Source organism: Platalea leucorodia (genome assembly GCF_965183815.1).
Source record: "Platalea leucorodia genome assembly, chromosome: 3".
Classification (NCBI taxonomy): Eukaryota; Metazoa; Chordata; class Aves; order Pelecaniformes; family Threskiornithidae; genus Platalea; species Platalea leucorodia.
Genome location: NC_138825.1, coordinates 44831979 through 44846001, shown reverse-complemented (window position 1 = coordinate 44846001; position 14023 = coordinate 44831979). Strand labels below are relative to the sequence as shown.

At 40.7% G+C, this 14023-nt stretch overlaps 1 protein-coding gene across 6 annotated transcripts in view; it reads right to left on the bottom strand.

Annotated features, from left to right (window-relative positions):
- Positions 1–13955, bottom strand: part of ARID4B (AT-rich interaction domain 4B) — a 95377-nt gene extending 81422 nt beyond the window's left edge. For all 6 annotated transcript variants that reach the window (XM_082306502.1, XM_082306504.1, XM_082306506.1 and 3 more), the window contains exons 1-2: positions 13699–13955; positions 12447–12508 (exon numbers count right to left, since the gene is read on the bottom strand). In XM_082306502.1, the coding sequence (XP_082162628.1) occupies positions 12447–12452 (6 nt within the window). In that variant the 5' untranslated portion in view covers positions 12453–12508; positions 13699–13955. The remainder of the gene's footprint in view (positions 1–12446; positions 12509–13698) is intronic.
- Between the last annotated feature and the right edge of the window lie 68 nt (positions 13956–14023).

Genomic DNA, 14023 nt, shown 5'->3' with positions numbered 1-14023 from the left:
TAAATTATAACTCATGCTGAGCTTTGTACTCTGAAAAAGAGACTACTTCCACATTGGCACAGATATTTCTGCACAACATTGTACTGTAAACTTCCCAAGAGAAGCAGCAAGTAAGTGAACCTGAAGTTATCCCAACAAAAATCCAATGCTTCTTTCCCAAATTGTAGCACAAGGCAACCCATACCTCAAATCAACTTCTGGTTGAGCTACTATGGGTGATGTTAAATTTAAAGAGCCTTGCTGTGGCAGAATATTCTATTGAATACACTTTGTTTTCACTAATGTAATCTTCTGCCAGAAAAATATAGACAATTATTTTTCAAGTGCACTTGTCTTTCAGAGGGACATTTCCTCAAACTGTTATGTACATTGTAACTCCTCCCCCCACCCCCCAAGTTGTGAAAAGTCAACAACTTATCTGAATATCCCACTTTCCCCAAATTAATAGAAAGAAATGCCAGGACTATGTCTTCTGAAGGAAGACATACGTAACTCAGTACAATTTTATATGGGTAAAAAAAAAAAGAAGAGAGTTATGACTGAAATCTTAAGTCCATAATTTTTATTTTTTGCCTTTTTTCCTCATAAAAACTACAGTGTCCCTTTAAGAATATTCTTCTATGAGCTAGTTTCACAAGTTTCCTAACTTGTAGGAACACAATTCATAACTTCTAGAAATCTAACAAATATAAGCACACATACACATTCCTCTCCCATCTCAACACATTTTCTGAGACTACTACTGGCAAAATATTCCTGCATGGTCAGTAGGAAGGGTATTACAAGAAAATGGATCATTTTGCTTTTTTATCCCTTTCCACAACAGCATTTGTCTTCCAGAGTTCTTCTCTACCTAAATGTAAGAGTTCAGTATTTAAGCTTTAGGTCTGTGAAAGAAGGTTTGGGAAAAAAAGCTAAATATAATCAGTATGGCAATTATCCAAAGCAGGGATGCAAGCTTTTCCTGCCCAACTAAGTTCTACTATTTAAAAACCCTTTCAAGAATTTTTTCCATCAGAAAACACCCGTAGCAAACCAAGAATGCAAGCATTAAAAGTAACACAGATATTAAGAACAGAGAAATAACCAGTTGAAGAAGAGTTTAAGAGATTTGTCAAGTGCTGCATAATTATGAAGAGCTTTAACATATTTTAGATGTGTGCTACACAGAAAGTACAAGTGCCACTGTAGTACTATAGAGAATAAGAACAATATACAAGCAGCTAGTATTCAGCTAGGTTACCTTTCAAAAGTTAAGAAATCAAACTACCTAAACTACTTGTTTCATACCTTTTATCTAATTTAACTACCCAGAATGCTTCAGTTTCTTTGGCTACTGATCACTGCACCTGTTTCCAAAACATCTTCAGCTGGCTTAGCCTGTGACTAATGGCAGCCATTTCCAGGGAGTGGCTATTTAAGGAAAGATCCTTGCTGTGATTCCACAAAACTCTTCAACATATTAAAGAACAGAGAGTAAAATTTTTGAAGTTGCATAGGTGATATAAGACTCTATTCACTGCTTTCAAGTGTGCTGAAGCTATTCTGTAAAGCCCAGGCTTTTTCCCTAAAAGTCTTTAAGCCTCTTATACTAACACCTTCATTTTTTTAGCCTCTTTTCAAAAAGTAACAGTTAGGATTACTAAAGTGAAAGACAAAAAGTCTGTCCAGGTTTTACTTGATAGTCTTCTGTACATTAACAACTCTACTGTTACTTTCCACGTGGAACCTCATTCTGTTCTCAAGAGTTCAACAAGAGGCATCCCAAGAGGTCTTCAGTACCCAAGACAACGCAGCATTCTCACAATGCCTATCAATAAAGTATCAGTGTTTCTGTCAAATCAACAGGTTACAGTATCAACTACATATGTCAATGAAATTCTATTTAATACTATTTTTATGATCGATACGTTTTTCCCTAAGCCTAAGAAGATAATTGAAGAGAAATTCTGAAACACACGGCTTAAAGAATAAACGGAATCTTCCAATGCTACCATATGACTAATCAGCCCACTGTAGTATTTGCTTTCACAGAAATATTGTGCATCACCACTGCTAGAAGCCGAATGCCCAGCTAAAGAATTCACACTGGCCTTTCTACGCAATTGACGTGTGCCCACGTACTCGTTCGTGTACTTGGCTGGAATGTTGTTTCAGTGGGCACAAAAGCTGTATTAAGAGAAACTGCCAGACAAAAGAAAAGATGTTGCAGTTCCTTTAAGACTAAGGCATTTTCTTGTAAACACAGGGTAGTCCCATTTGCAGATGGCATTCAAGTACTGCAGTGTATTTTTTTCTTCCCAAGTTTAATTCTGAGCAAGCATAGTAAGGATATCCAGCTACAGCAATAAGATAGCAAGGTTCTGGAACTGTACCTGGATATATCTGGAATAAAGCACCTGAAGTTTACCTTTTTCTTTTTTTTCTTTTTTTCTTTTTTAATATATCTTTTATTTATTTTTTCTATCAAGATCATAAAAGCTGATTTGCTTCCTCAAAATTCCAACTAAGTAAATACAATACACACAACTAGAGAAACTTGATCAGGCCAGCTTAAGTATCATGAATGATTTTTATTTCACATAATAGATGCTATGTTTGATATTTATTGTCAGACCATAATTAAGATTTTATTACACCATTCCAAATGTTCAATTACATGCTGTTGCACAATAAGTTATTCCAGTCAGAAACAGGTAGGATTGTGCTCTATTTTAATGCAAAATAGAGTAAGTATAATTTTACTGAACTGAAATCAGTGCTACTGAAGAGATATAAATAAAAACATTCCACTCATTTAAAGCTGACCTACTACCACTTGAGTTGCTATCTAGATGCTACTGTGCCATGCACATTACCAGTGAAAAACATCTGTGATGGGGGACATACACCTCTCTCTCCATCACTGATATACTATTATTAAGCTGTCATCAAAAGAGAATTTTTCTTACTATATAGAATGTAACAAAAGCAACTCATTCACTTTACTTGCCTCTAAAAACCTGAATCGCCCTACACTAGTAAGCATACATATAAATATATACAGTAGTATCTAGGAAACGTCAATGTATGAAATAAGAGATTTGTTTTAATACAGTGAAATATGTTTAACTTATCAATCCAAACATTTTGGCTAGCATCAGGCAAAGTAAACTGAAATGAGAATATTAGCTCAGCAGAAAAAGAATTACCAACAAAGAAAAACTGAATTGCTACAGACAGACATCTAATATACATATTAATACTTTCTGGAACTTAATGTTGAATTATTCCTGGGAACACAGTTAAAACAGCAGCCTTGGCAGCCCAATTCCAAAATGGATCAAGAATAGTAGAATATATTTGAAGGCTGACTCTTTCCAGGTTCCAGCCTATGTATCCAATACTGTTCATCATCAGGTGACATCATCTTTTGTACTACTTGATTTTTAGGAATGTAAAAGCTGCACTAGTAATCTGTAAGTAACGGAATGAATCCAAGCTTTAATGTCTTTTAAATTGTCCAACATTGCAGGAAAATAGGCACAGAATTCTGCAAAGAAGACAAAGACACTGCAGTTACCCAAATCATGTTCTATGGGTAAACGTATGTGGATTGTCATTATAAAGTTCTGGAAGAGCACCTCAGAATAAATCTGCATTCATAAAATGGAAATGACTTGAAGTTGAATTACTGTCTCCACTTTTGTCTCTGTTCCAGGCAGCAAAGTATTGGTACATATCATACTCTAATTTTTAAACTATAGTGCAGTCTTACTTATGCTAAAGTACTTCACTATCTCCCTTGATGCACATCTAGCATAAGAACCTTCTAAAGAAATGAAGTGGAAATTTATAAAATTATTGCTATGTTTTCAAAAATGCTTTTATATTTATGGAAGCACAAAGATTAAGAATTATATATATTTTATTTCTAAGTTTAGTGATGTGATTTGAGGTAACATTCATGTAATATTACAGCAACATCTATCTTTCAATAAGCAGTGCAGCAAAAGAAGTTAAAAAGTGAAAACACATATTCCATTAGAAATTCCTGAAATCTGAAATGCTGGTATAACATGTACTCATTTCCAAAATGTCTCAACCCCTTATTATTTCTCCCAGGAAAAGAAGTTACATTAACCTAAGTGTCACAGCATTAACAAAAAGATTAAGCTAACGCTCTTTCACTTAAATACTCATACAGGATATTGGAAAGTCTATCTTCCACCATTATAAATTAATTTAAAGCATTCTTTGTGATCTTAGAAGATGTATTCTACATTTATCTTTACAAAAACATGAAGTGGACTATTTTAAATGTACAAATAAGAGATTTAGCACTTGCAATCTGCTGTTGAGAGGATAGCTGAAAATCTGAAGGAAAAAAAATTATCAGTGGATCAGGTTGCCCTGCCACAAACTGAAACACTTTTTACACAGAGGAAGGGAATGTGAAAAAACAAACAAAAAATTTACTCCCTATTACATTATTTATTACTAGCTGAAACCTTGCATCAGATACACTTGGTTCTGAATTTTGCTGAGGTCAAATCTCATTTCCCTCCCCTTAGAAGGACGGTGTAAACAATAAACAATAAGTTAGAAGGGCGCTGAAGAGGGAAAAGGGAAAGTATCCCAGACAAAAGCTCAATGAGAACCCCAGTTCTTGGAAAGGAAGATAACAAATGTCATCCAAATTTTTACATTAAGTTTCTCATAATAAGCAGAAAGTGTTATAGACCTTACTCTACCATCTCCAACTGGAATTAACTCCTGGTGTCACGGGGTCTTCACGGGGTCTCCACTAATCTACCCTTAAATATATGGGCCTTCTTAACATACAAAAAATCAAAAGCTTGACTTCTATTCCTTCTCAAAGTAAGAGTGATGTAATTTCTCCACGAATTATCATTTCCGACTGTTTTAATTTGGAACAAAGGTAGCAGAATTGCTTAATTCTTCCACCTATTGGTAAAAATACCTATTGTCAGAATGTATCAACATAAGTATTAGTTACATGAAGATTGTCACCTTTACAGGATAGAAATCTAATATTTATAAATATTTTTCTGCAGAAAACTATAATACCAACCATTTCTCTAATTTGGGGGGAAAAAGACATTATTATTAATGGTATTCTTTCCAACTATTGACTAAGAACTTGGGGGAGGCAGGGAAGCAAAGCTTATGTTGGCCTCCTTAAAAAATATTTAACATACTTTCTTCTTTGTGTCTAATACCATCTCTTCTTTAAAACCTCTCCATCTTTTGAACTTGAAATCAATGTTTATCATATCAAAATTAAATTTTATTTGTCACCTTCAAGGCACAGCATCAATTCCATTTAATCTTTTCACTCAACACCTTCTAGAAAACATGAACTTCAAACCTATAGAAAAGTGCAGTGTTCTAGCTAGTAAGCAAGCCTAGAAAAACCTCTATGGCAATTTCACATGTAGACAGTTTACAAAATGTTTAGCCTAATGACTGCAAACTGCTAACTTGGCAGAGGGATGGGGAAGAATGTGTGTTCACAGGCAGTTAAACCAGTCCAAATCAGTCTTGGTGCACTTCTGCTTTCTTCTCCTTCCTTCCTCTGCCCCAATGGTAGGGATCAGCCAGGTCAGGGGCTGGCTGCAACTGAAGAGTATATATATCCGATTGTTGTTGAGTTAATTTCAGTTTGATTCAGTCCACCCTGGGACCACACAACTGGACTGCTGGCACAAAAGACAACAAGAATAAACAGCCAGGAGTGGAAGAAGGAGACAAGACTGCATTCTTCCATGACCATACAAGCTTAATTTGACAAACTACTTATGAAACCAGATCCTTTGCTATAGATTGTTGGGGGACAAACCAATAGATTAAACAATGAGAAGAACAGCAAACTCACTCTTCTGTCCAAGAACAGTGTTACTCACCAGTTAGTCCAACCTGGGTGATCTGCTCTGCAACAGAGCTCTATAGATGTCTGCATTCACACGTAACTTAAACGACAACTGATGAATGCTGTTTCTACATAGCACGCTCCTTAGGGTGGTCTGCAGAAGTCACCATCAAAGACTACGTATTTTGGGAGTTCTGGATGCTTAAAGGTCTTTTCTTTGGCATACTGACTACCATGCTCACTCCTGAGCACATACAGGCTCAAAGACAACAGCAATGGAAGCAAGTAACTCCAGGTTAACTGGAGATGACTACTGCTTTTGCTCACCATAAGGAAAATGTCTTCTCATAGTTAGGTACTACAGTGTTTCTGCTTAGCTCATAAGAAAAATCTTCTTCATAGCGCTCCCCACAGGTTCAGGAAACCCCCAAATAGTACTCCACATTCAATTGATATACACTCACTTAGGAAGTCACTGTCACACAGTGGTCGCACACAATGCCGGCGGGTCACCTCAGTCCTAGTTTTCTACAGGTAACTCAGCAACACCCTCCACCACCCTGCTCTGACAGTCTCACAGCTGCCTTTCCAGAGCTTGCTTACAAACACTTCTTGCTAAACAGGTCATGACTGCTTTATACGCTGCCTTCCAAGCCAAAAAAAAAAAAAAAAAAAAAAAAAAAAAAAAGTACAATAGTGCTTTATTGAATTTCTTCCCTGATTCAAGCTAATCTTCAGAAGGAAAATAGATGGCTTGTCAAGTATAGAATATCAAAGTGCCTTGCTGTCTTTTCCGTACTTGAATTCCCTGAAATATCCTCTCATCTGGTCACCCCATGTTAACAAAAAAAAAAAAAAAACACCAACCAAAAATAACCCCCAACCACCGGATTTATAACTTTCCATCAAAACCTTTTAAAATAATTATTCTAACACTTATTAAATCACTAACATTTAGTTTACGCATAGGGCTAAACAATTTTCCTTAGTTCCCTGGAGGTCTTTTGAACTCATATCATAGAATGGGCTGGGTTGGAAGGCACCTTAAAGACCATCTAGTTCCAGCCCCCCCTGCCCAGGGGCAGGGACGCCTTCCACTAAACCAGACTGGTCAAAGCCCCAGCCAGCCTGGTCTTGAATACTTCCAGGGAAGGGGCACCCACAACTTCTCTGGGCAAATCTTCTAGAAGTCTTCAAAAATCCATTCCATGCACACACAAGCAAATATCCAGTGAGTGGTAGTAAGCACAGTAACTGGACAACACTGGAAGTGCTAAATAGGAAAGGCAGAAAGGAAGTATTTGTTACCAAAGCACGTCAACTAAAAAGCAAGCAGCCATACAAGCCCTGACTTACCAACATTTCTTAACTGTGACCTGGATCATATTTAACGCAAAAACAGTTCAAGATCCATGTTTATTCAGATTTGTACATTTCTGTAAAAACAGCTGAAATGCCTATTATAGTCAGTAGAACTGCAGAGAACCTACTATTACATTTCACAATGGGTTAACTATCTTCAAGCAAGTACAAACATAAATAATCTAGCAATTGGATGGCTCTGTATCATATTAGGGTGCCAAGTAAATTTAACCTCTAGGTTTTTCTATAAAATTTGTTACCTTTTTCAAACGAGGAAATCTTAAACTCCCTTTATTTTTATTCTTCAGCCTATTATAAAGCATCTGTTTCTAAGGAAAATGTGTTTGTCTGTAGGATTTAAACAAAAATTTGAAACCAGTTTGCAACAACAGTATCATTTCCACCTTTCTCGAAGTTAGCCCTTTTTTTTCAGTTTACATGACCAGCAAAGCATTCACATTAAGTATCTGAGAGTGATTGTAAAGCTTAATACCTCAAAACCACTGCATTTCGTTTCAAAAGACTTCTCAACTACAGTGCAGAATTTCTTTGAAAACACAGACACACAATGTGTATCACAGCATGCTTCTGCACTACATGTATACAATACTCATTTCAGATTACAAAGTGAACGGAATAATCATCTCAAAAGTGTTCTAGTGAAGATATGTATATTCATTATTTTGTCTACTAACATTTTTCTTAGACAGTATCCTGATACAATAGTCACGCTGCTGTGAGAGCGTTGATCCAAAAATCCTTCACCAACTTTTAACATAATAATACAGGCAACTTAACTTTTCTGATGCTCATAGTTTATTACAGCTTCAGTCTTCTCAGTCTAACACAGCCTTTTTTCCACTAGGTGGTCTAATTAACTGAGTCCTTATCAACACACTCAACTACTGAATAGTCACATGCTAAACATGCAGATTTAAGTTCAAGACTTCCATGTTGTTTAGCCACTGTAAAATATACTAAGATTGGCATTTCAAAAGTGCAAATAACCAGTTTCAAAATAACATAGATTATTCCGACATGACTTGTAATTGCTTGGTGCAAGTGATGTTTGCTTTCCTTTTTACATAATTATGCAAGCATGAGGAAGTCAATAACTGCCTCTGATCACTTGTTCAAAGTGGAACACCAGGATGGCATTTAAGAAAATCATTTTTCATAATGCAAAAACAACTGACAGGGGAAAACCACCTCTTAAGACTTACCTGTTCTCCTACCTCCAGCACAAAAACTACTCTAATGGTACTCTTCCTTTATAAATCGCCATTTCTGCTGCAATTCAAAGAGTTAACCAGAAAGTGAAAGGTCACTACATTCCACGACTGGTTTCCAGCCTGCGTAAGAGCAACAGGACTTGCAGCTGACTTGTGCTTAAAGTTGGAAACTAGTGACTGAAAAGTTTACTAGATATTTCACTTTTGTCCTCTGCCATACTGGCAGAGAATATGAGCAACAGACTGACTGGCTTTAAGGGAAAGCACTTACAGCCTAAGTGTGCACCAGTGATCTCTGTGGATAGCTAGAGAGGTCACTAGGAAAGACTACTGAAACCAAAATGTAAATTCAGGATGAATTAAAAACAAAACAAAAATCCACCATAAACTGCACACAGAGCTTCCTTAATTTGTTAGCGTGGCAGTTTCAGCAAGCACTGAGGAACATCTAGGGCTACCAAAAAATATTTCATATTTTACAGACTGAAAAACATTAACATGCAAATAGCATCAAAACATTTAAACAATCATTTCAGATCACTTAATTCACAGTGCATTGCTCTAGCTTCTGGGACATCCACTATTTTTATCTCCAGTCAGCAGTGAACTTTTTAACTACAGTGGGTATATTACCCTCATTCACATATTTAAATACTAAGCAAATGCCACGATACATATTAAAAATCTCAGGAGCATTTACAATAGCTCTTAGTACAAATCATTGCTGAAACCAAGCTTGTGTTTCTTTCTTTCTTCAAAAGCAGAAACTCTGCTTTCCTGGAGTTTATTTCCTGACTTTGGGGAAAAAATAAAAACAAACTATAATAATGTTTTTATATATACTGCTACCTACTTAGTAGGTAGTAATTTGATGGCACACAATTAGTTTTTAAATAATCAAACAGATTCTACATGCTTCCAAAGCATACTTAATGCGAAAAGACGTTATGCAGAAGGTGCTTAAGTTAAACAAAAAAAAAAAAAAGCTTCAGTACAACATACAAATTGTCCTAGCCAGTATTCATACAACTGTATTAACTACTATCAGAGGTCATTCAACACAGGAAAAAGCCTGATTTAGTAAAACATGACAATAACAAGCACAATTATGTCAAGACTTGAATACTTCTTGTAAAACATATTTCAAGATATTTCAAGACTGCCTTCAAGGGGTCTTTGCAGTCCATGGGAAGACTACTTAATAGGCTAAAGTTACTAGTTTATACAAGGGACTCTATTTACTTGGATTAAGTTGGGTTATTGCAGGGAGAACAATCACGCCAACCGTTTTGGAGGTGGTAATCTCTTGGCAGGCAGCACACCTCTCTTGTCTCAGAGGGTTCCGAAATGCAAGAGCATGAGTGACTTACAGCTTTCTATCAATACAACTTGGCACTCTTCCTAAATATACCTCACTGTGTTTTACAAAGAATGATAAACATTCTATCCATACTACACAGTTGGGAAAAATGAGTCAGTAAAGCTAAATGAGTTGTTCAAGTTCACCCAAAGAGACAAAAGATACCGACAAGGAATCCAGTTCTAATGCTCTATGCACCAGAAGACAGAACTGTCTGCACCTGAAAGAATGACCAAGGCATAAATCAAAAACGGAGGCCTCAATCGTGCAGTCAGCAGCAAGTCTGCAGTCAGCAGACTCAACGTAAGACTAGGCCTTAAAGCATTAAATCCTCTACATGCTGGAGTGTCCTTGAGGCATACTCTTTCAGTAACTTACAAAATAAATGCACACAAATATACAGTCATATTTAAACAGTATCTTGATCTAGTATAATCAATGTTACCTTGTGGTAATACGAACAGAAAGCTAATAATTCTCTTAAGCACTCTCCCTTACTGCTTCTTATTGGACTAATTTGTATCCTTGTGAACTTAGAAAATAAATTACAAATTTAAGTCAGGCAGAAAGACTGATGCGCTGCATTACTCCTAAAATCTTAAAAACCAGTCTTGGTTAGACTGTTGAATCTTAGAAATTTCTGTTCAGCTACAATTCTGTTAAAAGTTTTACTGTAATAACTAAAGCTTCAAGGTAATGACTTACAGATTAACCTCACTTAACATTGCAGGACACTAAATAAAGTACTGGGAGTTATCTCAAGCATATGTAAGTTGAACGCTACACACAAATTGCAAAAATTGCAGACTTAAACTTAGCATTTGAACACCCTGGCAGAATTTAATCCAGATTTTAAAATAAATAAATATGCAATAGTAGCACAAGCCTTATCGAAGAATAAGTAAGCTGGGAGCTTTTTTTTTAAATATGGCTCTATTAACAGGTTTCTGTGTTTGCTACTTTAAATTTAAGCATTTTTTATATGTTCAATTCAGCCTGAAGTGGGTCTCTATCACTATTTCACAGAACACTTTGCATTCATTCCACTTGCAATCTGAACTCCTCATCCTCCCAACTGTCTATCTACATATTTACATGGCTCTATAACCACAGTATCTGAACCAAATCTCTATGGTAACTGTAAGATTTGTTTACATCGAAAAAGAATATTAGAAATATACGTAAATTTAGCTGTCATTTAAATAAGTGTTTTTCCTTCTGGGGGAAAAAAGCTCCCTATACTGCCTCCTATTTCTCTCGCTTCCATCTCCTGCATCGCCACCAGGCAATGAGCCACGTTTGGAAAGCTCCGTATCATACTACTTCAACAGCCTGTTGTTGTAAATTCATAAATAGTTTACTTTTAATGAGAAAGACGTGTGCAGTATTTTAGATCTTAACACTTGTTAAAGAAAGATCACAGAGAGGGCAATTAAAGCATGATTTTTTAAAAGATACTGTCATTAAGTCAACAAAGTAAAAAAAAACATGCTAAACCTTTAATAGCTACACAAAAAGACTTAGTTTGCGGCTCAGCAACTCAGATCAATCTAGAAATTAAAACAGCCTGCATCATTTACCGTTTCCAGCAGTGAATATAGTACTAAGTACACATTTTACATAATACTCATTCACAGACAGTAGGCACAACTCTGATAGTGCAAGACCGCACATACATACTGCTCTCTTATTAATAAATACCAAAGAGATGATGTATCACAGGTTTGTAACAATTATTTTTATAAGATTTATAGTATTTTGAAATGAGATTTACTGCAGTCCAGCAGGACTGGGAGCTGAATTACATGGGGGTCGTGGTAACATAAACGGCAGTTTGAGCGAGACATATCAGCAAAATGATAAAAAACCTAACAAACCCAGTTGTTAAAACCTACTTTTAGGTACACAGATCTTCACCACACACAGAAGAAATCATTCTATTCCACCAATACAATTTTTTTCTATAAAACTTGCATAATATATTGAAAATGCATAGTCTAGAAAGACCTAAGAGAAGAGAGATGAGCGACAATGAGGCATGTGAATACTACACAGCACTAAGAAGAAAATTAGAACCTGTTTGAAAATCTTTCTGCACCTTACAGCAATCATTTAACTGCAGAGAATCTCTTACATGCATCCTCCCTGATCATATCAAGATTATTCATTCAACAAAACTCCTATTAACAAACAGAAAGTAAGTAAATCTACTATTCACCCTCTATTCAAGTAAGCATGGTTGTATAGCCAGAATTTCCCCTGCAACGTTACTTTCTCAAGCAGAGTGACTGTCCCCTGCTCCTCCATGAAGCAAGCTCAGCCCAGGCAGCCATGTCCTTATTCTCCTACAAACAATGTTTCTGAAGGAGAACAACCCCCCCTCAGCGAAGTTCCAGTTTCCCCCCCGCACAACGCGGCGAAGCAAAGCCTGCCCCACCGTCAGCAAACGAGCTAAGGCACCAAAACACAGCAGTGGGGGGCAAAGCAGCCTGCGGTCTGGATCTGCACCAGCACCGAGCCTCGCACCGGGGTCGGGACAGATGGACTGACAGATAGGATAGCGTTTCTTCGTGCAACCCTCCCTTCTTTCCCCTCCCAGGCACACAAGCGAGTGCTTTACCTTCATGATGAGCTCAGGCTGCGGTAAAAGCCTCGATAGGGGCTGAGCGGCCGAGGCTGGACCTGGAATTTAAAACAAAGCGCTAAGGCACCGCACCAGCCGCTCGCACCGGGCGGGGGGAGGGGAGGCAGGGACCGGAGTGGGGGCGCTGGGCTCCTCCCGAAACTCCCCCTTTCCTTCCCCGGATCCCCCTTTCCCCCCCGTTTAACCCCCTCCCCTCTTTCCTCGGCCGCTGCTTCCCCTCCAGCTCCCACACACCGCGGCTTCCCCTACGCTCGCTGCCATTGACGCCATTTCTGTCAGAGGAGGAGAAACTTGCCACAACAACAACCCACCCCCAGCCTCCCCGGCTGCCGCGGGGGGGGCGGGTGAAGGCCTCCCCGGCTGCCTCCCCGGGGCGCTGCGCCCCCTCCCCAGGCACCGAGCGGCGGGAGGGGACCCGCGGGGGTCCCAGCCCTGGGACCCCCCCCCCCCCCCATTTTACCGCGGGGAGCCGGAGCGGGGGAAGGAGGAGAGAGGAAGGGAGGCTCTTCCTCCATTGTACGAGGAAGAGTGCCTGTGTGCGCGGCGGGGGAGCGGGGTGTCGGTAGCAGCCCCCCCCCGCCCCGACACACGCACACACAGACACACACACGCTTTTGTAGGGGCTGCGGCTCCGGATCGCGGCGGCTCCTCCTCTCCCCCCCCCCCCCCCCCTCAAATAAAGGAAAGCGCTGACTCCGCGGCAGGAGTTTCAGCAGCAACAGCCGCAACTCCCCGGCTCGGCGCAGCGGGTCCGGGCGGGGGGGGGAGAGGGAGGGCGGGCGGGAGGCGGCGGAGGGGAAGAAAAGGAAGAAGAAGAAAAGAAGGGAGCGGGTACGGGGAGGGAGGGGGGGCGGGGAGAAAGGGGCCCGACCTGCTCGGCGGGGACACGGAGCGTGTGTGTGTGTGTGTGTGCGTGTGGAGGAGGGGGCTCCGTCCCTTCCCGGCGGAGGGGGCTGGAAAAGCCGCCGGTCCCTCCCGCACGCAGGCGGCACCCGATCCCCCTCCCCCCCGCCCCGCCGCTGGGTGTTTGGGGCGGGGGGGGGGGAGAAGGAGGATCGGCGAGTCCCGCCGCAGTCTCGCTACGAGGAGAAAAACAACCGCCCCCCTCCCCCCCGCACGCCCGCCCCGCCGCCGCCGCCCGGCCCCGCGCCCTCCCGGGGCCCCGCGCCGCCTCCCCACCCGCCGGCGGCGGAGCCGGGGGGCTCCTTCTCCGGCTCGGCGCCGTTACCTTTGTTCCGCGGCGCCCGCCCGCTACTCCCCCGACCCGAGGCGGGGGGGGGGGGGAAGGGAACGGGGCCGAAGCCTCCTCTCAGCTCCGGGCCCCCTCGGCCGGCCTCGGCCCCCGCTCAACGCTCCAGCAACGGCTCTGCTCGCGGCGGCGCGGCGTGCGGCGGGGCCGATCCCTCCTGCGCGGCCCCGGCGGTGGCGGCGGCGGCGGCGGTGACTGCTCGGCTCGGAGCCTCTCGGTCCCCCTCCCCCTCCCACACCGACTGACTGACTGACTGACTGACGGACGGACAAGGGCACGCCCCTCTCCCCGCCTCCTCCATTGG